This window comes from Aquarana catesbeiana, linkage group LG02 (assembly GCF_042186555.1).
Source record: "Aquarana catesbeiana isolate 2022-GZ linkage group LG02, ASM4218655v1, whole genome shotgun sequence".
Lineage (NCBI taxonomy): Eukaryota > Metazoa > Chordata > Amphibia > Anura > Ranidae > Aquarana > Aquarana catesbeiana.
The window spans coordinates 362,751,651-362,777,554 of record NC_133325.1 but is presented as its reverse complement, the minus strand read 5'-3'; the positions used below and the strand labels follow the sequence as shown (position 1 = coordinate 362,777,554).

At 45.7% G+C, this 25,904-nt stretch overlaps 1 protein-coding gene across 1 annotated transcript; it reads left to right on the top strand.

Moving 5' to 3' along the window:
- On the top strand, window positions 1–22,309 carry MRPS17 (mitochondrial ribosomal protein S17). Its single transcript, XM_073615077.1, has 3 exons — window positions 1–141; window positions 9,948–10,090; window positions 21,882–22,309. The coding sequence occupies exons 2-3, from the start codon at window positions 9,968–9,970 to the stop codon at window positions 22,179–22,181; spliced, it is 423 nt and encodes a 140-aa protein (XP_073471178.1). The 5' UTR covers window positions 1–141; window positions 9,948–9,967; the 3' UTR covers window positions 22,182–22,309.
- The last annotated feature ends 3,595 nt before the right edge of the window (window positions 22,310–25,904 follow it).

Genomic DNA, 25,904 nt, shown 5'->3' with positions numbered 1-25,904 from the left:
CATGTAATATAAAGAAGGAGCAGCAGGAGGCGCTGTGAGAAAACACATGGCTGCAGATCTCCTAGTAGAGTGTGATGACTGAGTGACGTAATACGAGCGACAGAGGTCAGAGGGACGGGAAGAGCAGAGTGGAGAGACTGGGCAAGTGAAGAGTGCAGTGTGGAGGGGTGCTGGTGTACATGTCAATGAGGGGGTTATGGTGTACATGTCAATGAGGGGGTTATGGTGTACATGTCAATGAGGGGGTTATGGTGTACATGTCAATGAGGGGGTTATGGTGTACATGTCAATGAGGGGGTTATGGTGTACGTGACAATGAGGTGTTATGGTGTACATGTCAATGAGGGGGTTATGGTGTACGTGACAATGAGGGGGTTATGGTGTACGTGACAATGAGGGGGTTATGGTGTACATGTCAATGAGGGGGTTATGGTGTACGTGACAATGAGGGGGTTATGGTGTACATGTCAATGAGGGGGTTATGGTGTACGTGACAATGAGGGGGTTATGGTGTACATGTCAATGAGGGGGTTATGGTGTACATGTCAATGAGGGGGTTATGGTGTACGTGACAATGAGGGGGTTATGGTGTACATGTCAATGAGGGGGTTATGGTGTACGTGACAATGAGGGGGTTATGGTGTACATGTCAATGAGGGGGTTATGGTGTACATGTCAATGAGGGGGTTATGGTGTACATGTCAATGAGGGGGTTATGGTGTACGTGACAATGAGGGGGTTATGGTGTACATGTCAATGAGGGGGTTATGGTGTACGTGACAATGAGGGGGTTATGGTGTACATGTCAATGAGGGGGTTATGGTGTACGTGACAATGAGGGGGTTATGGTGTACATGTCAATGAGGGGGTTATGGTGTACATGTCAATGAGGGGGTTATGGTGTACGTGTCAATGAGGGGGTTATGGTGTACGTGACAATGAGGGGGTTATGGTGTACATGTCAATGAGGGGGTTATGGTGTACATGTCAATGAGGGGGTTATGGTGTACGTGACAATGAGGGGTTATGGTGTACGTGACAATGAGGGGGTTATGGTGTACGTGACAATGAGGGGTTATGGTGTACGTGACAATGAGGGGGTTATGGTGTACATGTCAATGAGGGGGTTATGGTGTACGTGACAATGAGGGGTTATGGTGTACGTGACAATGAGGGGTTATGGTGTACGTGACAATGAGGGGGTTATGGTGTACGTGACAATGAGGGGGTTATGGTGTACGTGACAATGAGGGGGTTATGGTGTACGTGACAATGAGGGGGTTATGGTGTACGTGACAATGAGGGGGTTATGGTGTACGTGACAATGAGGGGGTTATGGTGTACGTGACAATGAGGGGGTTATGGTGTACGTGACAATGAGGGGGTTATGGTGTACGTGACAATGAGGGGTTATGGTGTACGTGACAATGAGGGGGTTATGGTGTACGTGACAATGAGGGGGTTATGGTGTACGTGACAATGAGGGGGTTATGGTGTACGTGACAATGAGGGGGTTATGGTGTACGTGACAATGAGGGGGTTATGGTGTACGTGACAATGAGGGGGTTATGGTGTACGTGACAATGAGGGGGTTATGGTGTACGTGACAATGAGGGGGTTATGGTGTACGTGACAATGAGGGGGTTATGGTGTACGTGACAATGAGGGGTTATGGTGTACGTGACAATGAGGGGTTATGGTGTACGTGACAATGAGGGGTTATGGTGTACGTGACAATGAGGGGTTATGGTGTACGTGACAATGAGGGGTTATGGTGTACGTGACAATGAGGGGGTTATGGTGTGACAATGAGGGGTGCTGTGTGTGTCTTGTGTATGGAGCTGGCTAGTTCCTTATGCTGTGTATCACAGTGAGATCTGCTTCTTGTCACCACCATGTGATCTTCTCCTAATAGTATATACATCCCACTAAGAGTCTATTCATATTCTATTATTGTACTTTAGGTATAATGATGTATTAATCAGATAATAAAGGTGTCCTTGTGAGTAGTAATCAGTACATAGGATCCATTCATCATTGCAGATTAAAGTTCTGCTTACATTTTGCCTTCCCAATCAACATACTAATGCTGACCGCTCTTCCCCCACCTCATCCAATCAGGGAATGCCTTCATCTATCCATTGAAAATCATGCAAGATGTTCTGTGATTGGTGGCAGTACTAGGTGACCCCCCCCCCCCCCCCCCCCTTGTAGTCCGAATACAGAGCGGGAAGGCACTCGCGCCCCAGAAGATAGCAGTGATTACTGTAGCAGCACAGACTAGGAGCGGTTAGTATTTCCCGAATGTAATTAGGAAGGAGTGATGGGAGCGACGGTGGGGCCTGATGGTAAAGGGCTCTCACCAAGCTCCCTGAACTTCATGCCTTTCTGCCTGGAGTGGGGGCTGCTGTGGTCTGGGTCGCTGGTCAGGGTTGGTCCTGAAAGCCAATGGAGTATGTGCCCCTGGAGTGGCAGTCCAGGGGTGCCGAAAAATCACTGTGAGTGAGGGTCACTTTGATTTGAGGTCACTGCACCATATGACACGCTTTTTAGCACCTGCCTCTCGGGCCGGGCCTTTTGGCTAGGACCAGAGGAATTTTTTATTCCTGGCCAGAGGGCCTGGTCATTGTTTTACACAATGGCTACCTTTTCACTCTCCTCCACTTATTCCTTCCCTACTTTATTTTATTTATTGCCTATGTTTGTCACTTTTTGTATTTTTGTGTACATGGTTTGTTGCACTGTGTGATGAGTAGGGTTGCAGGTCCTTGGGCCTGCCCTGAAAGTCTTGAGAAGGGGTGGACATGGCCTTTTGGCTTGGTTCGCCCTCTCTCATGGGGTCTCTCTTTGGGGGAGCCCCACCTAGTACTTGAGTGGGTCTGTTTCGGCAGGCCCTCCAGAGAACGGGGCCGGCTGGTTTCGGCCAGATGGACCAAGGGTAAGTACCCTTGTCCCAGTCTGGAGCCTAACGCCCCGGGGTATTCAGGGCAAGGCCCTCTGATTTTAGAGGGCTTGTGTACCCGTTGCACTTTTTTGTGTTTCACTCTTTGTGTGTGCACATTTTTTTTGGCACCGGGTGAAGTTTTTGTGTGTTTACACACCATAGGCTTTCAAGAAAAAAAAAAAAAAGCAGCACAGACTAGTACAGTGATTGTCAGCTGCCCTGTAATGTATAAGACTTGCATGTTGGTCCAAAATAACTACAGTGCATCCAGAAAGTATTTACTTTTTTCCACATTTTGTCACTCAGCACCCTTCTGCATCGCTGCAAGTCCTTTTCATGTGTGGAACAACATTACAGTGACTGGCCAGACCAGGTATGAACTTTACAGCATACAGTACATCCGAAAAATATAAATAGTGCTTCACTTTTTCCACATTTTGTTATCTTACAGCCTTATTCCAAAATGGATTCAATTCAATCTTTTCCTCAAAATTCTACAAACAATACCCCATAATGATATCGTGAAAGAAGTTTGTTTGAAAACTTTGCAAATCTATTAAAAATGAAAAAGATTCCCATGTACATAAGTATTCACAGCCTTTGCTCAATACCTTGTTTTGGCACCAATTACAGCCTCAATTCTTCTTTAGTATAATGCTACAAGCTTGGCACACCTATTTTTGGGCAGTTTCTCCCTTTCTTCTTTGCAGGACTTCTTAAGCTCCGTCAGGTTGGATGGGAAGTGTCGGTGCACAACCATTTTCAGATCTCTCAATCGGGTTCAAGTCTGGGCTCTGGCTGGGCCACTCAAGGACATTCATAGAGTTGTCCCATAGCCACTTAGCTGCGTGCTTAGGGTCGTTGTTCTGTTGGAAGATGAACCTTTGCGCCAGTCTGAGGTCCAGAGTGCTCTGGAGCAGCTTTTCATCAAGAATGTCGCTGTATATTGCTGCATTAATCTTTCCCTCAATCCTGACTAGGCTTCCAGTTCCTGCCACTGAAAAACATCCCCACAGCATGATGCTGCCACCACTATGCTTCCCTGTAGGGATGGTAATGGCCAGGTGATGAGCAGTGCCTGGTTTCCTCCAGACATGACGCTTGCTATTCAGGCCAAAGAGTTCAAGGTTTGTTTTTTGATGATCTGAATTTTGTTTCTCATGGTCTGAGAATCTTTCAGGTGCCTTTTGGCAAACTCCAGGCAGGCTGTCGGGTGCCTTTTACTGAGGAATGGCATCCGTCTGGCCACTCTAGCATACACGCCTGATTGGTGGAGTGCTGTAGAGATGGTTGTTCTACTCTCTCCACAGAGAAATGCTGGAGCTCTGTCAGAGTGACCATCGGGTTCTTGGTCACCTCCCTGACTAAGGCCCTTCTCCCCCGATCGCTCATTTTTGCTGGGCGACCTGCTCTAGGAAGAGTCCTGGTGGTTCAAAACTTCTTTCATTTATGGATGATGGAGGCCAGTGTGCTTACTCGGACTTTCAATGCTGCAGAATTGTTTCTGTACCCTTTCCCCAGATCTGTGTCTCGATACATTCCTGTCTCAGAGGTCTACAGACAATTCCTTGGACTTCATGGCTTGGTTTGTGCTCTGACATGCACGGTTAACTGTGGGACCTTTTATAGACAGATGTGTGCCTTTCCAAATCATGTCCAATCAGCTGAATTTACCACAGGTGGACAACAAGTTCTAGAAACATCCCAAGGATGATCAGTGGGAACAGGATGCAGGAAGAAAAGAACAGCTGCACACCACAGGAACATTCCAACGATTTTATTCCAAAAATAGCAAATGACAGCCAACAAAGACAGAGTGTCCGAACCCAGGAGGTGACGCGTGCGTTTCTCACTGACCTCAGTGCTTTTTCAAACCAAGGGAACAGGATGCACCTGAGCTAAATTTTGAGTGTCATGGCAAAGGCTGTGAACACTTATGTACATTACTTATGTGATTATTATTATTTATTTTTTAATAAATTCGCTAAGATTTAAACAAACTTCTTTCATGTTGTCAATGTGGCGTATTTGTAGAATTTTGAGGAAAATATTGAATTGAATCCATTTTGGAATAAGGCTGTAACATAAAATGTGGAAAAAGTGAAGCACTGTGAATACTTTCCGGATGCACTGTATGCTGTAAAGTTCATACCTGGTCTGGCCAGTCACTGTAATGTTCTTCCAGACATGAAAAGTACTTGCAGCGATGCGGAAGTGTGCTGAGTAAAATGGTGAAGGCCAGATGCTTCATCCCACACTGCTGATGCTAGAATTCTCCCTGTCCTTGGTTTGGGATTTTTTCGGTGCTGATTGCAGTAACCTATAGCAGCCAATCCAAAATTATTATATATTACCTTTCTTCCATAACATTTTATTAGTTGTTACAATGTAGTAAAGTGGGTCTTCACCCTGTTTGAAAAAAAATTAAAAGCCAGCAGCTTCAATTTTTTTGTTGCAGTCACGTGGTGTAGTGAAACACACTCACAAAAAACGTAACACCCTGTGCAAAAAAGAAAGTGTGCACACAAAAGTGAGAACACAAAAAAGTGCACAGGATATACACATGGTCCTCCACCGAAGAGAAAGGACCCTTGCCCTGATCCCCTGGAGTTGCAAGGCTCCTGATAGGGACAGGGGTACTCACTGGGCCACCCAGCCGAAACCAGGCGGACCCTGTCACTAGGCCCTGCCCGAAACAGACCATCCCCAAGCACTAGGTGGGGCTCCCCTGAAGGGTGACCCCACCCCAAGACAATAAAAAAATTCCTCTGGTCCTAGCCAAAAGGCCAGGCCCTAGAGGCAGGTGTGAAAAAAAGTGTGTACATGTTGCAGTAGCCATGGTGCTAAAAACCCAAGGTGAGCTCCTTCACTGTGTTATTGTGTTATTACCGTGACTGCCACTCCAGGGACACTTACACAGGCTTCTTTCACAGCTAGACCAGTGCAGCCCTATCCCTACCAGAAAGGCATCAGACCTTGAAGAGCTTAGGTAAAGTCTTGCCTACAACTGGGGACAAGCCTGGTGCACCAGGCCCGAGAGGAAAAAGGCCCTCCCACCACCCCCACCTAATTACACTAGGAATTACTGACTCCCCAAATTGGCAAAGGGAGTCAGGGTTCTGTCTTGACAACTGATAAGAACAGATATTACACTTGATCTTAGCTGTTCCACTGTCCAGGGATCCAACAGCATCCTCGCCTAAACCGGTTCTTTGATGGTCTTTGGGTCCCTAATGCCGGCATGTTTTACTGTGGGCAACTGGCTGGGGTTCCTTTCGGTCCCACAGCCTTCTGGGACCCGTGATGTGTCCCAGAAGGTTGTGGGGAGGGCAGAGAACTTATGGTGGATACTGCAATTGGGAGCGGGTATCTGTCAAAACCAGGTACCTGCCCCCCCGGCCAAAAATAGAAGGGGGGGCAAAAAGCAGAACTTCCCCCAAAGTTACACTTTAAGGAACATTAGTAGTATTAAGAGTACATAGGAGTCCACACTCCAGTGCAAGAAATAAAACAATCCCCTCCTAGAGATATCTAGAGCCATAAATTCATTATTGATCTGACAAGGGTTATTCGAAGAGTGGCTTCTAGGTGCTGTACACTTTAACCCTCCTATATATGATCACTGGGCTCTTTACATTGCACATTTTTATGCTCTTATTATTGGCCTCACTCTGCTAAATCCAATGGTTACAGATAATCTTATGCTTTAGGGCTCTCTAATTTTGAGCCAATGGTTAGGACATTGTAGCAATGCATGATAAAACATGTGAACTGGCACCCCATGCACTTATTAGTATATTGTGGAGTCAGACATTTTGAATAACACCGCTGTGTACATGCGGAGTGCAGCACATCATGACACAAAAGTATGCAGAAGGAACTACATTTTCACGTGTTGTACTTTGCAACTCACTAAGTTTAGCAAACACAACCTACCTCAATGCAGAAAAGTGTGTGTGTGTTGAAGCACACTGCATCCTACTACCCTGTTTCCCCTAAAATAAGACCTAGTTTTATTTTTGGGGATTGCTGCAATATAAGCCCTACCCCGAAAATAAGCCCTTGTTAAAGTCGTTGTAAAAACATGTAATCCATTTTGTAAAAAAGATTATATATTGTGCAGTGTGTCTCCTTTTGTAACTTTTTATTGTGGAAAATATTTTATTTACAGCACCACTGGGCGCTCACGTGACCCGCCAGAGATCTTCTCCTCTCCTCCAGGCTGACATCAGCGGCCCCTCCTTCTGTAGTGCTCTGAGCGCACATTGGCGCTGTAAATAGGGTATTTTCCCACAATAAAGGTAGGAACATGCTCTAATCCAACCCAAGGAGACAAATTCTTGAAATGCCAAGTAAAATGGCTGAAATCTTCATCCATAGGTGTAATTACATGTATGATATATCCACCTCATTCTATCTAATTATGCCCTTGATCGTTCAGAACGAAGCTGTATATACCTTCTAAGGCTTGTTCACGTGTGACTATTATTACTGCCTCTCTGAAAAGCGATCTGCAGTGGATCTCTTCACAGGGCATTTAACAGGCAAGAAGGAGGCAATCTGTTGCCTCCTCACCACCTGTTGTAACCCCCAAAATGCCAACCAACATGCACATTGCATTTACTTGAGTGAATCGAGATCGGCAGGGATTTTGCCCACTGAATCCAAGATGCTGTTTTACTTTGGCCACAAAGCAAAGCATCCCGGTTGAAGCATGTGTACAGCCCTGAGATGCTGTATTTCTGTGTCTAGGTGGACAGGCAAGGGACAGTAAAACCACGTCTTAACTGCTTGCTTTTACCACCCCTTGGTTGCCTGTGTGTACAAGTCCTTAAAGGGATCCTGTGAGAAGGGAAATATGTGAGCTGCCATCACTGATTTGTTTTTAAATACACATCCTCCAGAACTGTAACCCCGATCCTGGATTGAGAAAGACACTTTAGACTTTTGCCATCTGCAAATCCCACATTTTTATAGTCGCAGGTTTTTATTTTAGCTTCCCGCAAGGCTGTCACCTGAAAACTTGTAAGGTGATATGTAGCTCTGAGGGAAAGCTTTACACCAGGGATATGCAATTAGGCGGAGCTCCAGCTGTTGCAAAACTAAAAGTCCCATCATGCCTCTGCCTCTGGGTGTCATGCTTGTGGCTGTCAGTCTTGCTATGCCTCATGGGACTTGTAGTTCTGCAGCAGCTGGAGGTCCGCTAATTGCCATACAGTGGGCATCGAAAGTTTGGGCACCCCAGGTAAAAATGTGTATTAATGTGCATAACGAAGCTAAGGAAAGATGGAAAAATCTCCAAATGGCATCAAATTACAGATTAGATATTCTTATAATATGTCAAAAAAAGTTAGATTTTATTTCCATCATTTACATTTTCAAAATTACAGAAAACAAAAAATGGCGTCTGCAAAAGTTTGGGCACCCTGCAGAATTTATAGCATGCATTGCCCCCTTTGCAAAGCTGAGACCTGCCAGTGTCATGGATTGTTCTCAATCATCGTCTGGGAAGACCAGGTGATGTCAATCTCAAAGGTTTTAAATGGCCAGACTCATCTGACCTTGCCCCAACAATCAGCACCATGGGTTCTACTAAGCAGTTGTCTAGAAAACTGAAACTGAAAATAGTTGCCGCTCACAAAGCTGGAGAAGGCTATAAGAAGATAGCAAAGCGTTTTCAGATGTCAGTATCCTCTGTTTGGAATGTAATTAAGAAATGGCAGTCATCAGGAACAGTGGAAGTTAAAGCAAAATCTGGAAGACGAAGAAAAATATCAGACAGAACAGCTCGCAGGATTGTGAGAAAAGCAATTCAAAACCCACGTTTGACTGCACGATCCCTCCAGAAGGATCTGGCAGACACTGGAGTTGTGGTACACTATTCCACTATAAAGAGATACTTGTACAAATATGGTCTTCATGGAAGAGTCATCAGAAGAAAACCTCTTCTACGTCCTCACCACAAAAATCAGCGTTTGAACTTTGCAAATGAACTTATAGACAAGCCTGAGGCATTTTGGAAAGTTCTGTGAACCGATGAGGTTAAAATAGAACGTTTTGGCCGGAATGAGCAAAGGTACGTTTGGAGAAGAAAGGGCACAGAATTTAATGAAAAGAACCTCTGTCAAACTGTTAAGCATGGGGGTGGATCAATCATGCTTTGGGGTTGTATTGCAGCCAGTGGCACAGGGAACATTTCACGAGTAGAAGGAAAAATGGATTCAATAAAATTTCAGCAAATTTTGGATGGTAACTTGATGCCATCTGTGAAAAAGCTGAAGTTAAAGAGAGGATGGCTTCTACAAATGGATAATGATCCTAAACGCACCTCAAAATCCACGGGGGATTACATCGAGGTGTAAACTGAAGGTTTTGCCATGGCCTTCACAATCTCCTGACCTCAACATTATTGAAAATCTATGGATAGACCTTTAAAAGAGCAGTGCGTGACAGACAGCTCAGAAATCTCAAAGAACTGGAAGACTTTTGTAAGGATGAATGGGCAAAGATACCTCAAACAAGAATTGAAAGACTCTTGGCTGGCTACAAAAAGCGTTTACAAGCTGTGATACTTACCAAAGAGGACAGTACAAGATATTAACTCTGCAGGGTGCCCAAACTTTTGCAGACGCCATTTTTTTGTTTTCTGTAATTTTGAAAGTGTAAATGATGGAAATAAAATCTAACTTTTTTTTGACATATAAGAATGTCTAATCTGTAATTTGATGCCATTTGGAGATTTTTCCATCTTTCCTTGGCTTCGTTATGCACATTAATACACATTTTTACCTGGGGTGCCCAAACTTTCGATCCCCACTGTATCCCTGCTTTACACCATCAAATGGGCAGCAGAAGGTTAGACTTTCTAGGAGGTGTTTTAAAGCCCTGCTTAGTAGAGCTGCAAGGAATCATGGGCAATTATCAAAATCAGGTATATTGAGTGGAGTTGAGTTTAAACTGGTGTATTTATTTATCTTATCTTATCATTTTATTTTATTTTTAGATCACGTTTGTCCTATCGCCATGTCTGGTGTACGTGCTTCTGTCCAAGCCAAATGGATTGTAGGAAAAGTGATTGGCACAAGTATGGCAAAAACAGCAAAAGTCAGAGTGACAAGAATGGTGCTAGATAACTACTTACTAAAGGTAAATATGTGTGTTGTTTTCACCTGATGTAGTTTGTTGGGATGTTGCCTGTGTACATTGTAAATATTGAAAACTCATACTGATTATTTAGATAATACAGATGCCCAATAAAAGGATATTTTATTTATTACAGGTGTTTATATAGCACCAATAATTTAGTTAGAGCTTTATAATGTACATTCACATTAGTTCCTGCCCTCAAGGAGCTTACAGTCTAAGGCCCCTATCTCAAATGTGTACTATAAAGTGCTCCCTACAAAACACTTGGATACTCTGCTCTTTGCTGCACTGCCCTGTAGTAGTAGATTAAAATGAGTGTCAGATTCTTTGACGCCACTTCCATACTGTGGTTGCCCCCCAATGACCCGTACATATACACATTAGAAATGTAGACTCGATCAAAGCACTTGGTGCAAAAGGGAACCGGAATCCAATACTCCTCTTCTCGGGTCCTCCTTTGCCGATCCTTGCTCTCATCCCCCCCCCTCCCCCCGCCAAGTGCCCCAATAGCAGGCTGTTTGAAATGGGAGCACTTGTGTGGGCTTCTTCCTTAGAAGTTCTCTTTGTCTCCATTACAAACAGAGCGTGGCTCGGTCTTGCCCCCTGCTCTCTCCTCACGGGCTTTGTTAGCAGCAGGAGCCAATGGCTCCCGCTGCTGCCTCTCTGTTCAATAAGGAGCGAGCCTCTGCTCTTGGGCACAGTGCTGAATTGAGATTGAGGTCTGGTAAGTATGGGGGGGCTGCATACAGAAGTTGTTTTGGCTTAATGCAGAGCATGCATTAAGGTAAAAACCTTATGCCTTTGGAACCACTTTGAGGGGGCAGCAGTAGAGCCTGGGCACCCTGGATTGCCCACTAAAAAAATGGATTTTTAAAAACGGCTTACCTGTAAAATCCTTTTCTTGGAGTACATCACGGGACACAGAGCACTATAATAATGACTATCTGGTTATATGCTACCTTTAGGGGATTGGACACTGGCAACCTATAGTAAGAAGCTTCCTCCCATATAACCCCTCCCATACAGGAAGTACCTTTAGTTTTGTAGTAAGCAATGAAGACCCCAGAAAAGAAGGGAGGGACTTCTGTGTCCCGTGATGTACTCCAAGAAAAGGATTTTACAGGTAAGATGTTTTAAAAATCCCATTTTTCTTTATCGTACATCACGGGACACAGAGCACCATAATAATGACTATCTGGGATGTCCTAAAGCAATGCATTTTGAGGGGAGGGTAAAGTATCCTTAAATCCCCTCCAGAGCTTATAAAGCCGCTCGCAGCACGCCGTGGCCAAAAATAGTCTTCTCCCGAGATCTAACGTCCAGCTGGCAAAACCTGGTGAACGTATGGACTGAAGACCAAGCGGACGCTTTGCAAACCTGAGCCATAGATACCTGTTGGCGCACTGCCCACGATGTACTAACTCCTCTAGTAGAGTGAGCTTTGAAATAACAAGGTGGAATCCTGCGTTTCAACTCATAAGCCTGGACAATGAGTTGGCGAATCCACCTAGAGATAGTAGAACTAGTTGCTGCCTGTCCTCTCTTTGGACCCTCTGGCAGAACAAAAAAGGAATCAGTTTTCTGAAAAAGGGGCTGACATGCTTAGATAAACCTTAACCGCTCTCGCCACATCCAGTGAGTGAAGTGACTTTTCCTCCTTAGTTTTAGGATTGGGAAAAAAGGAAGGCAAAATGATATCTTGATTCAAATGAAAATTGGTAACCACCTTAGGTAAAAAATCTGGACAGGGCCGCATCACCACCTTGTCCTGATGTAAAATTAGAAAAGGTTTTTTCATGAAAGGGTGGCCAATTCAGACACCCTTCTAGCCGAAGTTATGGCTATCAGAAAAAACAATTTCCTGGTCAACAGGATTAAAGGAATATGCTTAAATGGTTCAAAGGGTTGAACCTGTAGGGCTGATAGCACCAAGTTCAAGTCCCAGGGGCATAAGGGAGGCTTAACCGGCGGTTTTAAGTGCAGTATCCCCTTGACGAAGGTTCGCACTAAAGAATGAGATGTCATGAACAGGTGTGACCAGATTGTGTGGCCTGCAAAGAGGAAACCAAAACGCATGTAAAGTGAATAAGAATAATGTTTATTTAAGATAAGTGATATAAATAAACACCCCAAATACAAATAGTGCTCAACCAACCAACAGAAACCCACAGATAACAGATAATATATACAGCCAAAGGAAAGTACCGAAATCAAACACGTAAGCCAGGCCAGGGTCATACACAGGGGATCAGCAACTGAACAAGGGCAGGATAGGAGAGGGAGATAATGGATGGTATATGGCTACAAGGGCATGGGAACACAGGAGGGATGGGATCAGATACAGGCTCAGGAGCAGGCTCAGGTTCAGATACAGATACAGATTACAGGTCAGGGCGCAAGGAAGAAAGATACCAAGGCAAGCATGTGAGGGCTTGCCGGGTATTTTATAAGGCTGCAGTAATTGACCTCATGTTACACCTGAGCGCAGAGGGTGCTGTCTGCTCCACACTGCCGGAGTACACCCGCTGGTGGACATCGGTACTACGGCCCAAGGATGCAACAGTGCCACCAGCAGGTGAGTCCTCTTACTACAGGTCCTGGATGTTGGAAGACACCCGCTGGTGGACACTGGTACTGCGATCCAAAAGACCGACAGTGACACCAATGGGTGAACCATTTCATGACCGTACCCCCCCTCAAAGGAGCGGCCTCCGGACGCTCCAACTAGATGAAATTGTCCAAAGTTAATAGCCTCACACCGAACAACGGATGAGGGCACGTCAAGCTGGGCATCAGGTACTTTAGACTGGGCAGCGGGCACGTCAGAGCAGACAGCGGGCAGCGGGCACGTCAGAGCAGACAGCGGGCACCGGGTCGTCGAGCTGGGCAGCGGGCACCGGGTCGTCGAGCTGGGCAGCGGGCACCGGGTCATCGAGCTGAGCAGCGGGCTCCGGGTCGTCGAGCTGGGCAGCAGGCTCTGGAACATTAGGCCGAACAGCGAGCACCGTAAGGGCAGGCTGGGTAACGGGCCCCGGCCCAGCAAGCTGGACACCGGGCACTGGTCCGGCAAGCCGAATAACGTGTACTGGCTTAACAGGCCGAGTGATAGACTCCGATTTTAGCAGACTGGGTAACGGGCACCGGCTTGGCAGACTGGGTAACGGGCACCAGCTCAGCAGACTGGGTAACGGGCACCGAAACTCCAGGCTGACACACGGGCACCGAAACTCCAGGCTGAGGCACCAATATCAAGACATCTGGCTGGAAGGCAGGCAACGAGACAGCAGGCTGGAAGGCAGGTACCAAGACATCAGACTGAGAAGCGGGCACATCAGACGGGGGAAGTGGAGACATCAAGCTGGAAGGCAGGCATCGAGACATCAGGCTGGAAGGTGGGCACATCAGGCAGGAAGGCGGGCACATCAGGCTGGAAGGCATGCACCAAGACTTCGGGCTGGAAGACAAGCATCAGGACATCAGACTGGGAAGCGGGCACAACAGACTGGAAGGCATGCACCAAGACTTCGGGCTGGAAGGCAGGCATCAGGACATCAGACTGGGAAGCGGGCACATCAGCCTGGGAAGCGGGCACATCAAGCTGGAAGGCAAGTACCGAGACATCCGGCTGGAGGGCAGGCACCGAGACACCAGGCTGGAAGGCAGGCACATCAGACTGGAAAGTGGGCACATCAGACTGAAAGGCAGGCATCGAGACATCAGGCTGGAAAGCGGGCACATCAGGCTGGAAGGCAGGCACCGAAACATCAGACTGGAAAGCGGACACATCTGACTGGAAGGTAGGCACATCAGGCTGGAAGGCAGGCACTGAGACTTCAGACTGGAAAGTGGACACATCAGACTGGAAGGTAGGCACATCGGGCTGGAAGGCAGGCACCGAGACTTTGGGCTGGAAGGCAGGCATCAGGACATCAGACTGGGAAGCGGGCACATCAGCCTGGGAAGCGGGCACATCAAGCTGGAAGGCAAGTACCGAGACATCCGGCTGGAGGGCAGGCATCGAGACACCAGGCTGGAAGGCAGGCACATCAGACTGGAAAGTGGGCACATCAGACTGAAAGGCAGGCATCGAGACATCAGGCTGGAAAGCGGGCACATCAGGCTGGAAGGCAGGCACCGAAACATCAGACTGGAAAGCGGACACATCTGACTGGAAGGTAGGCACATCAGGCTGGAAGGCAGGCACTGAGACTTCAGACTGGAAAGTGGACACATCAGACTGGAAGGTAGGCACATCGGGCTGGAAGGCAGGCACTGAGACTTTGGGCTGGAAGGCAGGCATCAAAACATCAGACTGGGAAGCGGGCACATCAGACTGGAAGGTAGACACATCAGGCTGGAGGGCAGGAACATCAGGCTGGAAGGCAGGCACCAAGACTTTGGGCTGGAAGGCAGGCATAGGGACATCAGACTGGAAAGCGCGCACCGACTGGAAAGTGGGCACATCAGACTGGAAGGCAGGCATCGAGACATCAGGCTGGAAAGCGGGCACATCAGACTGGAAGGTAGATGGATCAGGCTGGAAGGCAGGCACCGAGACTTCAGGCTGGAAGGCAGACATCAGACTGGAAAGCGGACACATCTGACTGGAAGGTAGGCACATCAGGCTGGAAGGCAGGCACGGAGACTTCAGACTGGAAAGTGGACACATCAGACTGGAAGGTAGGCACATCAGGCTGGAAGGCAGGCACCGAGACTTTGGGCTGGAAGGCAGGCATCGGGACATCAGACTGGAAAGTGGGCACATCAGACTGGAAAGTGGGCACATCAGACTGGAAAGTGGGCACATCAGACTGGAAGATAGGCACATCAGACTGGAAGGCAGGCACCGAGACTTTGGGTACTGTCATTAAATGGTTCATCTGTTGGTGTCACTGTCGGTCTCTTGGATCGCAGTACCAGTGTCCACCAGCGGGTGTCTTCCAACATCCAGGACCTGTAGTAAGAGGACTCACCTGCTGGTGGCACTGTTGCATCCTTGGGCCGTAGTTCTGGTGTCCACCAGCGGGTGTACTCCGGCAGTGTGGAGCAGACAGCACCTTCTGCACTCAGGTGTAACATGAGGTCAATTACTGCAGCCTTATAAATACCCGGCAAGCCCTCACATGCTTGCCTTGGTATCTTTCAACAACTGTTTGGGACAAACCGAATAATGCTCTAAAAAGGATGCAGAGTCATCTTCCAACAGCCATACTAAGGACGCAACCTGGTTAATGCTGAAGGGGGGAGAAAAGTCATCATGGCCCTTTGGGATACAAGGCAGAGCCAGCTCTGTTCACATTCCAATCAAAGGCTGAACATCCTCAAACAGTATACTGCCCTGATCGACCACAGAGTGGGCTAAATGAATAATCTCCAGCAGCTGATCACTGGACCACCCTTTCAATGTCTGGCGGAGATATTCAGAACTCTCTGTTGCCAGCAGAGCATAATAAACAATTATATCTGAATTCATCCCAGCAACGTGAAACAGAACCGAGATGGTTCCCCTGTGCAGCCACTTCTGGTCAGAGATGGCCTTGGTATACTGTCATGAACAGATGTGACCAGATTGTGTGGCCTGCAAAGAGGAAACCAAAACGCATGTAAAGTGAATAAGAATAATGTTTATTTAAGATAAGTGATATAAATAAACACCCCAAATACAAATAGTGCTCAACCAACCAACAGAAACCCACAGACAACACATAATATATACAGCCAAAGGGAAGTACCGAAATCAAACACGTAAGCCAGGCCAGGGTCATACACAGGGGATCAGCAACTGAACAAGGGCAGGATAGGAGAGGGAGATAATGGATGGGATATTGCTACAAGGAAATGGGAACACAGGAGGGACAGGATCAGGATGGGATCGGATACAGGCTCAGGAGCAGGCTCAGGTTCAGATACAGGATACAGATACGGATTACAGGTCAGGGTGCAAGGAAGAAAGATACCAAGTCAAGCATGTGAGGGCTTGCCGGGTATTTATAAGGCTGCAGTAATTGACCTCATGTTACACCTGAGCGCAGAGGGTGCTGTCTGCTCCACACTGCCGGAGTACACCCGCTGGTGCACACCGGTACTACGGTCCAAGGATGCAACAGTGCCACCAGCAGGTGAGTCCTCTTACTACAGGTCCTGGATGTTGAAAGACACCCGCTGGTGGACACTGGTACTGCGATCCAAGAGACCGACAGTGACACCAACGGGTGAACCATTTCATGACAGAGATGCAATTGGCCTCTGGAAAAAAACTGATAAGGCTGAAATTTGCCCTTTAATAGTTCCCAAAGATAAGTTTAAATCAATACCTGAAAGGTAAGAATCCTACCAATCGTATACTTGCGAGGATGCCATCTTTTACTCTCGCACCAGGAAATGTACGATTTCCAGACCCTATGGTAAATATTCCTAGAAACTGGCTTTCTAGCATTTATCAGAGTAGATAAGACTGAACCTCTGATACCACGGTCCTTCAGCACCCTGGTCTCAATAGCCATGCAATCAAATTCAGCGACCGTAAAGAAGGATGGTAAATGGGACCTTGAGATAACAGATCTGGACGGTATGGGAGAGACAGCGGGCCCTCCACCGCCATCCTCACAATCTCTGAATATAGAAAATGGTGAAAAAACTGCGCTTAAAACCAGGTGCAAAAAAAATATAAACTATGAAAAGCAGCAAACCTCACAAAAACATCAATTGTAAATAATCAAGGATAAATAATAGGTTGCGCTAATCTTGATAAAACATAATAAATAATTAACAGTGAAGAGAAATTCATATGTTGATCATAAAATCAATATGCAAGACTTAATAATAAAGGGGGAAAAAGTCCATAGGGTAAACCATCAGTGAAGGGTTGTGAAAAAGTCCATAAAAATAAAAAATCAATTCGGTGTTATAAAGATTCAAATTGAGTGTAATTCAAATCACCACCATTAAACATATAAAGTCCAAGTGATGAAGATAAAAATCTGTGATGACAAAGGGGGGTCCACCACCAGGTATGGAAGGGGTTACTCCTTACCAAAAGGCCATGATCCCCTACCACAGAGGATCACAGCAAGCAGGAATCTTTAAAGTTAAATGGGAACTGTCAGCGATGTCCACCAGAGGTCGTCTCCTCAGCAACAACTCCAACAACCCAGGGCATCGGTACCAAAAAATAAGAGGGGCTCACATAGTGTAAAACCACTTACATTTATTAAAATAAGATAAAAGTACAGATGTACACTTACAAATAGTCAATGGAATAACAGCCTTAAGTCCGGCTCCGTGGCCACCGGAGCACGGACAAACCCGTCCTACTGGAAAGCAGCTCGCTTAGGGGTGACGTCAGCGCGTCGTCTGGCTCCGCCCTACGCGTTTCGTGACATCATCACGTCTTCCAGGGGCACTGCCCCTGGAAGACGTGATGATGTCACGAAACGCGTAGGGCGGAGCCAGACGACGCGCTGACGTCACCCCCAAGCGAGCTGCTTTCCAGTAGGACGGGTTTGTCCGTGCTCCGGTGGCCACGGAGCCGGACTTAAGGCTGTTATTCCATTGACTATTTGTAAGTGTACATCTGTACTTTTATCTTATTTTAATAAATGTAAGTGGTTTTACACTATGTGAGCCCCTCTTATTTTTTGGTACCGATGCCCTGGGTTGTTGGAGTTGTTGCTGAGGAGACGACCTCTGGTGGACATCGCTGACAGTTCCCATTTAACTTTAAAGATTCCTGCTTGCTGTGATCCTCTGTGGTGGGGGATCATGGCCTTTTGGTAAGGAGTAACCCCTTCCATACCTGGTGGTGGACCCCCCTTTGTCATCACAGATTTTTATCTTCATCACTTGGACTTTATATGTTTAATGGTGGTGATTTGAATTACACTCAATTTGAATCTTTATAACACCGAATTGATTTTTTATTTTTATGGACTTTTTCACAACCCTTCACTGATGGTTTACCCTATGGACTTTTTCCCCCTTTATTATTAAGTCTTGCATATTGATTTTATGATCAACATATGAATTTCTCTTCACTGTTAATTATTTATTATGTTTTATCAAGATTAGCGCAACCTATTATTTATCCCCACAATCTCTGAATACCAGGACCTCCTGGGCCACCCTGGGACCACCAGGATTACTGCAATCTGCTCTTCCTGTATCCTGCGCAACAGGTGTGGAAGCATCTGGATCGGGGGAAAAGCATAAATCAGAGAATACTAGTCCCAGGGAACCACCAATGCGTCTGTTCCGACAGCGAGGGGGTCCCTGGTCCTGGATACAAACTTGTCTACTTTGGCATTGAATCTGGATGCCAGAAGATCCACATCCGGCATCCCCCAATGCTGGCAGATCTGAAGGAAAACTTCGGGGTGAAGAGACCATTCCCCTGGTAGCAGCTGCTGGCGGCTTTGGTAATCTGCCTGCCAATTGTCCACCCCTGGAATAAAGACTGCTGATAGAAACGGCACATGTCTCTCTGCCCAAGCTAATATGTGATTTACCTCCCTTTGGGCCGCCCAACTCCAGGTACCCCCTTGGTGGTTGATGTATGTCGCCACCACCTTGGAGTTGTCGGACTGGATTCAGACAGGAAACCCCCCCGCAGTCTGGCCGTCCAATATAGGAGAGCTAAGCGAGCTGCCTGAATTCCAGTAGATTGATGGGCACGGTCTTCTCTGCCTGAGACCATAAACTCTGGACGGAAGCCTCTTCCAGGACTGCTCCCCAGCCTAGACGACTGGCGTCCATAGTTACCACCTTCCAGGATACTGGTGGAAAGTATTTTCTGCCCACCAAGAGAGTTCCCTTTTCACCTGTAGGGATAGATACATGGGATGATCCAAAGTCTGAACTGACTTGTCCCAAGCTTCCAGGATAGCTCTCTGGAACATCCTGGAGTGGAACTGCGCATAAGGAACTGCACTGAAGGATAACACCATTTTGCCCAACAGTCTCATGCACAGACGAATCGAAGGACCTTCTACCCCCTTGACCTTCTGAACCAGTTCCACTATGGAGAAGACTTTTAAGGGAGGTAGAATTACCCTTTCTTGGGTTGTGTCCAGGATCAGACCTAGATATGTTAAGACCTGAGCTGGATGGAGGGCCGATTTGTCCATATTTAGAATCCAGCCTAGGAACTTTAGGAAACGGATCGTCGTTGAAATGTTTTCTACCAAGGTGGAGTAAACTTGGTCCCTTAACAGAAGGTCATCCAGATATCCTACCACTGAGATCTTCCGCGACCTTAGGAATGCCAACACTGGGGCCAGAACCTTTGTGAATACCCGAGGGGCCGTGGCTAGACCGAATGGAAGTGCCACGAATTGGAAATTATACCCCTCTACTGCAAATCGCAGGAATCTTTGATGCGGACTGAAAATCGGTATATGCAGGTATGCGTCTTTGACGTCTATGGACGCCATAAAATCTCCTTTTCTCAAGGATGCGACTACTGAACGAACCGATTTCCATCCAGAAGGTTCGGACGTTTAGAAAGACATTGAGGGATTTGAGGTCCAAGATGGGCCTTACTTCCCCGTTTGGCTTTGGTACTGTAAATAGGTTCGAGTAGAACCCCTTGAATCTTTCTCTTTGCGGAACCTCGATGATTACCTTCTGCCTTTCCAGCTGTTCTAACGCAAGGAATATGCCCCTCTTTTTTTCCGGGTCTGATGGAACTCTGGATACCAAATATCAAGTTTGGGGGGAAAATCCCGAAACTCTATTTTGTAACCCTGAGATATGGTGGAAATAACCCACCTGTCCTGAACCAATTTTCCCCAAGCATCTGCGAACCACCGCAGTCTGCCCCCCACCCGCAAGAGTGGGGGCGCCCCTTCACGAGGAAGACTTGGAATTGGCCTTGGCTGGTTTCTGGGTCCAAGGTCTTTTTTGACCTTGAGGCTTCTTAAAGGTAGGTGGCTGAGGCTGTCGATACCTCTTGGGGGAAGAGGCACTTGGCCCAGGAGCGTTGGGAATCTTAAAGGAAGACTGCTTACTCCTTCTTTTAACCGGAAGCATGGAGCTTTTCCCTCCTGAGATTTTTTGGATATATTTATCCAAATCTTCCCCAAATAGACACTCACAGTGAAAAGGAAAGGCTGCAAGTAGCCTCTTGCATGGCGTCTCAGCCGACCAATTCTTTAAGCATAGAACTCTGTGCATATGGATTGAGAGTAGCGCAAAACGAGACATCTGCTGAATCGAGTCCTTTAATGCGTCTACCGCAAAACATAAAGCGCAAGGAAGTTCTGATAGAAACTTCTTCTTATTGGTAGTGGCCACTACGCCTGACAACTGCAATGGCTCAGCTAGGCCAAATGCCGCAGGTCTTTCAGGGGAGACTGATGCTGCAGTAACCTGAGGTTGATCTCCTGTTTTTTGAAGGAGTCCCTTTAACCCCTGGACCTGCCCTGCTCCCCGTACCTCGTTTCCTGGTAGACATTGCTTACAAGTTTGAGGAAAAAAAGGCACTCCCTCTGAGTTATATAGTTGGGTCTAGCGTACAGCCGCCACCACCACCTTACCAGCCTTCAACCTGTTGCAAATGTCCAAATCCAGACCTCTGTGTCCCACCGTGCACTAGACTTCTGTTGAGCTTAACCAACAAGCAGCAATGAATATGCAAGCGCGTGACGTCCCTTTATACCCGTGCGCCGCCCAGTGACACATGCGCGGCCATGTTCTACTGCACACACGCACACACAGGCATGCCGTGACATGCGCACGCGGACGAACACCGTGCACACCAGCGGCGTGCACTCCCGACGCACGCCCCCACGTGTGGGAGACACTCACATAAGCTGCATCTGTCAGCTTGTCTCTGTAATGTCAGGTACACAGTTAGCAATGAGACACAGGGTATACTAAGACATTACATGCAATAACAGAAATATTGTTAGGCCTCCCAGAGGGAGTACTCACCGGTCCTCGCTGCAGGGCCTGATACAGGCCCAATCTTCCCCCATCATGGCGGGTAGCGCCACTGAGGACCTTCAAGGACCGGGTCCCCCTTTTTACGGGGTCCACACCCCTGGACCTGTAAAGCACCCTTCTGGTTCCCTTGGGCAAGTGAAGACCAGGGATACCATGTAACAAGGGTCCAGCGCCTTAACAGACACATTACAAGCAAAACCTCGTTCTTGAACCAAGGCTCGGGTACCATCCACTTTAGCTTTATATGCCATCCGAATGGATCCGATATAACATCCTCACTGGGACATTTTATTTGAAGAAAGTTTGAAGAGCTTCCACAGCCGTAACCATCACCTTCAAGACACTGGCAAAAAACTAAAGGTACTTCCTGTATGGGAGGAACCTTCTTACTATTGGTTGCCAGTGTCCAATCACCTAAAGGTAGCATATAACCAGATAGTCATTATTATGGTGCTCTGTGTCCCGTGATGTACGATAAAGAAACTACCTTTTTGTCAGTCACTGCTATCTATTTTAAAGTGAAACTTTAGTCAGAAAATTAGGTGCAAATCTGGTGCAGCTCTGCATAGAAATCAATCAGCTTCCAGGTTTTTTGTCAAAGATTAATTGAACAAGTTCAAGTTTAAAGCTGATTGGCTACCATTCATAGCTGCACCAGATATTGCACTCTCTCCAGTTTTAGTAAATCAACCCCTGTATGTTCATACGATATCTAGCAACCGATTACATGAAAAATGCGGTAAACTCATATATATGTAAATCCATGTATAAATTTTGTTAGACCGTTGCCTGTATTTGAGAAATAGTTGAGCACAGAGTAATAACTGCTGTCTCTTATTTCCTTGTCTAGTATTACAACAAGAGGAAGACCTATTTTGCTCACGATGCCCAGAAGCAGTGCACAGTGGGAGATGTTGTACTGCTGAAAGCCCTACCTGAAAGGAGGAGTAAACATGTCAGGCATGAACTGGCTGAAATCATATTCAAAGTGGGCAGAGTGGTTGACCCCCTAACTGGAAAACTGTGCGCAGGCACCAAATTTCAAGAAAGTTTAGAGGACATTGATGTGAATAGCCTTGATAAAAGGCTCCAGAGCATCCACCTTTCAGCAGAGTCAAGTAGTCAAGAAGAAAAGAAGGCTGAATCCTGAAGACTTACCTCTGTGTACCCTGTGTGTGATGTCTAATTGTTGTCATTTACAAGTAATTAAACTATTTTTTCCTACATATTGATTTTATTCTAACTATATTAAATCTGCACCTTCTATTTCTCTCCAAATTGTATTTATTTATTTATTTGCTGCTGTGATATCCAACATTCTATTAGAGAGTGACTGGCTATGTTTGTTCTTTATTATCCCAAGAAGGACTATGGGATTTGTAATAAGCACAGAACAATAAACCTACATGACTAACCTGCACTGCTTGTTCCAAACAAACAGAAGTGAGGAAGTGAATGGGGAAAAAAAGGTTCTGGAGCTCATGGAGGATGTTTCAAAGAGGCAAAAAAACAAAATAAGAAATGAAATAATTTCATGATAAATTAATTACAGAGAAATTAGGTAGTGGATATGTATAGATTAAAGTGGTTCTAAAGGCATACGTTTTTTTTAAATCTTATTACATTTTATTCATTAAGTTATAAAAAAAAACCTGTGTGCAACAGCCCCCTAATAATTATTTGAACCACATCTCTATCCAGCGATGTGCACAAGTGCCTCGGCTGTCTAGGACTCTCCCTCCTGATTGGTTGAGACACAGCAGCGGGCGCCATTGGCTCCCTCTGCTGTCAATCAAAGTCAGTGAGCCAATAGGGAGAGAGGGGGTGGGGCTGATCCACGGCTTCGTGTCTGAATGAACACACAGACCAGCGGCTCAAGTGCCCCCATAGCTGTGGGGGCAGGAGGGAGAGACCAGGAGCGCCGGCGAGGGACCCAAGGAGAGGAGGATCTGGGCGGCTCTGTGCAAAACCGTCTGCACAGAGCAGGTAAGTATGAGATGTTTGTTATTTTTAAACAAAAAAAAAAACAAGACTTTAGCACAGTAATTTTGGAGAATAAGTATATCATTTTGTGTCACATTAAAGTGGTTGTAAATGCACAAGGTTTTTTTACTTTCATGCACCCTATGAATGAAAATAAAAAAACCTGTGTGTAGGAGCCCCCCTTAATACATTCCTGAGCCCCCTTTTGATCCAGAAAAGTCCACGAGAGCCTTGCCTTTCCGGGGACTCGCACTCCTGATTAGCTTTTGGCACAAGAATTACAACCAGTGAGCCAATTCATGAGCCTGCAGGGGGCGAGACCAGAGCACGCTCCTTGCTGTGGGGGCACCAAGCAGGAGGGAGGAGCCAGGAGCGGCAGCGTGGGACCCGAAAAGAGGAGGATTCGGGCTGCTTTGCACAAAACCACTGTACAGAGCAGGTAAGTATAACATGTTTGCTACTTAAAACAAAAAAACAAGGCTTTAATATCGCTTTCATATGTTCTAAAAAGTAAATGACATTTAAAAGTAGTTTGATACCAAATCATTTACAACAACCTATAAAACACCCAAAATAACAGTTCATTTGGGGATATGCTATCTGGGTTGTGCCAATGTTTGCTGTGTTACCGCCAAACACATTGCATGTCCAGCAATTTCACAACCGTGGGCTATTATGCATTCATTATTTTTATTTGTTTGGGAAAATGTGAAAAAAAAAAACTAGAGCTGAACTTGGTTTCATAAAGTATACTGAGCTGTGTAAAGTACGACTGTGCAAACTTTTCTAATAAAGGTAGATAAGAATGGAAAAAGCAGATAGTGCTGTCATGCTTCTGATTTGATCGAGTGACTGCTGCAATTACATTGTATACTATATATTGTCAAAGTTTTGCTATATGGTTTACTATAATCGGTTTATAACAAAGTTTGCATTGCATTAAAATGACTTAAACTCAAAAAGTGGAATTTTTACTGTCTTAGAGGGAACATCTAGAAATGTAAAGCGTTTGTTACCCCAATATTTCATATTCCTAATATGAGCCTGCTGTATCATGTACTTGTATGAGAAAGTATCCTGTTGTCTTTGTATTGCTTTCCTTGTGTGAAATCCCTGTTGTTCCTGCTAGTCCCCTTGCTTTCCTATTAAAAACTGACCACACTAAGCAGGAGAGCACATCGTGGTCAGTTTTCTAGCTGTGCTGGGAACTCTGATCTCTCTAATGATCAGACTTGTCCTGACACACCTCCGCTGCACAGCTATTCACTGGGAAGCTCAGTGTGCTGTTATGTCTCCTCCCCCCCCCAGCCCTTACACAGCTGAGAACGGAGGGAATGTGATCACTTCTAGAAAAGGGAAAAAGGGGAAAAAAAGGTCTTTATAATGTTTTTTTTTTAATCTATACAAAAATGGTTTGCCTTTCACAAATGTCATTAAAAAAAGGGGCAAAAAAAAATGGGGCTCAGCACCCCCCACTCTGAACCACCTTGTCTCTTTGTTGATGGGGTTCAGGGGGGGGGGGGCTCCCAGATTCCCCCCCCCCATATAAATGAGTAGGGGGGACATAGTACCCCCCATACTCATTCACCAAAAAAGTAAATAAAAAAACAAAACCAAGTTTTTGACAAGTATATTAAAAAATAAAAAAAGTCCCCCAGTGCAGATCAATCGCAACTCCCACCGCTGACCTGTAAAAAAAAAAAATAAATAAAAACTCCAGTCCCGCTGTCTGCCAGCTCTTAAATAACTAAGGGGTGAGGCCACCAGGTGATGGCACCGCCCTTTTATAACGTCATCGACCGAGGGCATGCTGGGATCTCCCTAATTCTGCTTTAATCCCACCAATAATATTTACTGCTCCTCTGAAAAACAATCAATGGTAGATTGCTTTTCAAAGGGCGGTGAAAGGAGGTTAGCAGCCACCTTGTGATGCCTGTGTTTTTTTTTTTTTATTGCTCAACCACAATTTTAAATTGTAAGACTCTACCACAACAGCAGCCCCTTTCACCTACATGGGAGAGTTTGATATATGGTGCTGCCTGTCAGACTCTGCATGTAGTACAGCGATAATGTGTATTGCTCCGGGTGGTACCATATCTCATTGGTGAGGGGGTGGGAAAAACATGGCTCAACCACCTGTTTTTTTATCGCCCCCCTAACTGCTCATGTGAAAGTAGTTTAAGGGTGAAAAAGGGATTGCTTCCTGCTGTAATCTCCACAGGTGTGTTGTGTGTTAAAATAGGGTCACATTTCAAGAATGCTTAAAATCTTCTGCAAAAACTTGTACCAAATATGTAAAATTGTAAAATGATTCTGTTTTATTTTGTTTTGTCATAAGGAAGTTTTTGATTCAAAGACAAACTGCCAGGTCTTTCTGACATTCAGCACATGCTACCATACATATTTACCAAAAATATGTACAAGAATACATATCAGCCTAAACTGAGAAAAAATTTGTTTTAAAGAAAAAAAAATTGGATATTTATTATCGCAAAAGGTAAAAATTATTGTGTTTTTTTTAAAACTTGTCACTCTTCTTTTGTTTATAGCGCAAAAAATAAAAACCGCAGAGGTGATCAAATACCACTAAAAGAAAGCTCTATTTGTGGGGAAAAAATTATAACAATTTCATTTGGGTCGAGTGTTGTATGACCGCGAAATTGTCATTCAAATTGCGACAGCGCTGAAAGCTGAAAAATGGCTTGGGCAGGAAGGGGGCGAAAATGCACAGTATTGAGGTGGTTAAACAAAAAAAGACTGACAATTTTGAAAAAAAATTTTTTTTTACTTTCTGCTATAATACATACACCAAAAAAAAAAAAATGTAATCATCAGTTTAGGCCAATATATATTCTACATATTTTTGGGGGAAAAAAAATCGCAATAGGCG

What these genes read in the sequence shown, in the direction of transcription:
- MRPS17 (XM_073615077.1), top strand. Translation starts at nt 9,968, where the DNA reads ATGTCTGGTGTACGTGCTTCTGTCCAAGCCAAATGGATTGTAGGAAAA. An exon ending in TAGATAACTACTTACTAAAG is followed by an intron (nt 10,091 to 21,881) that starts GTAAATATGTGT and finishes TTCCTTGTCTAG; the next exon opens with TATTACAACAAGAGGAAGAC.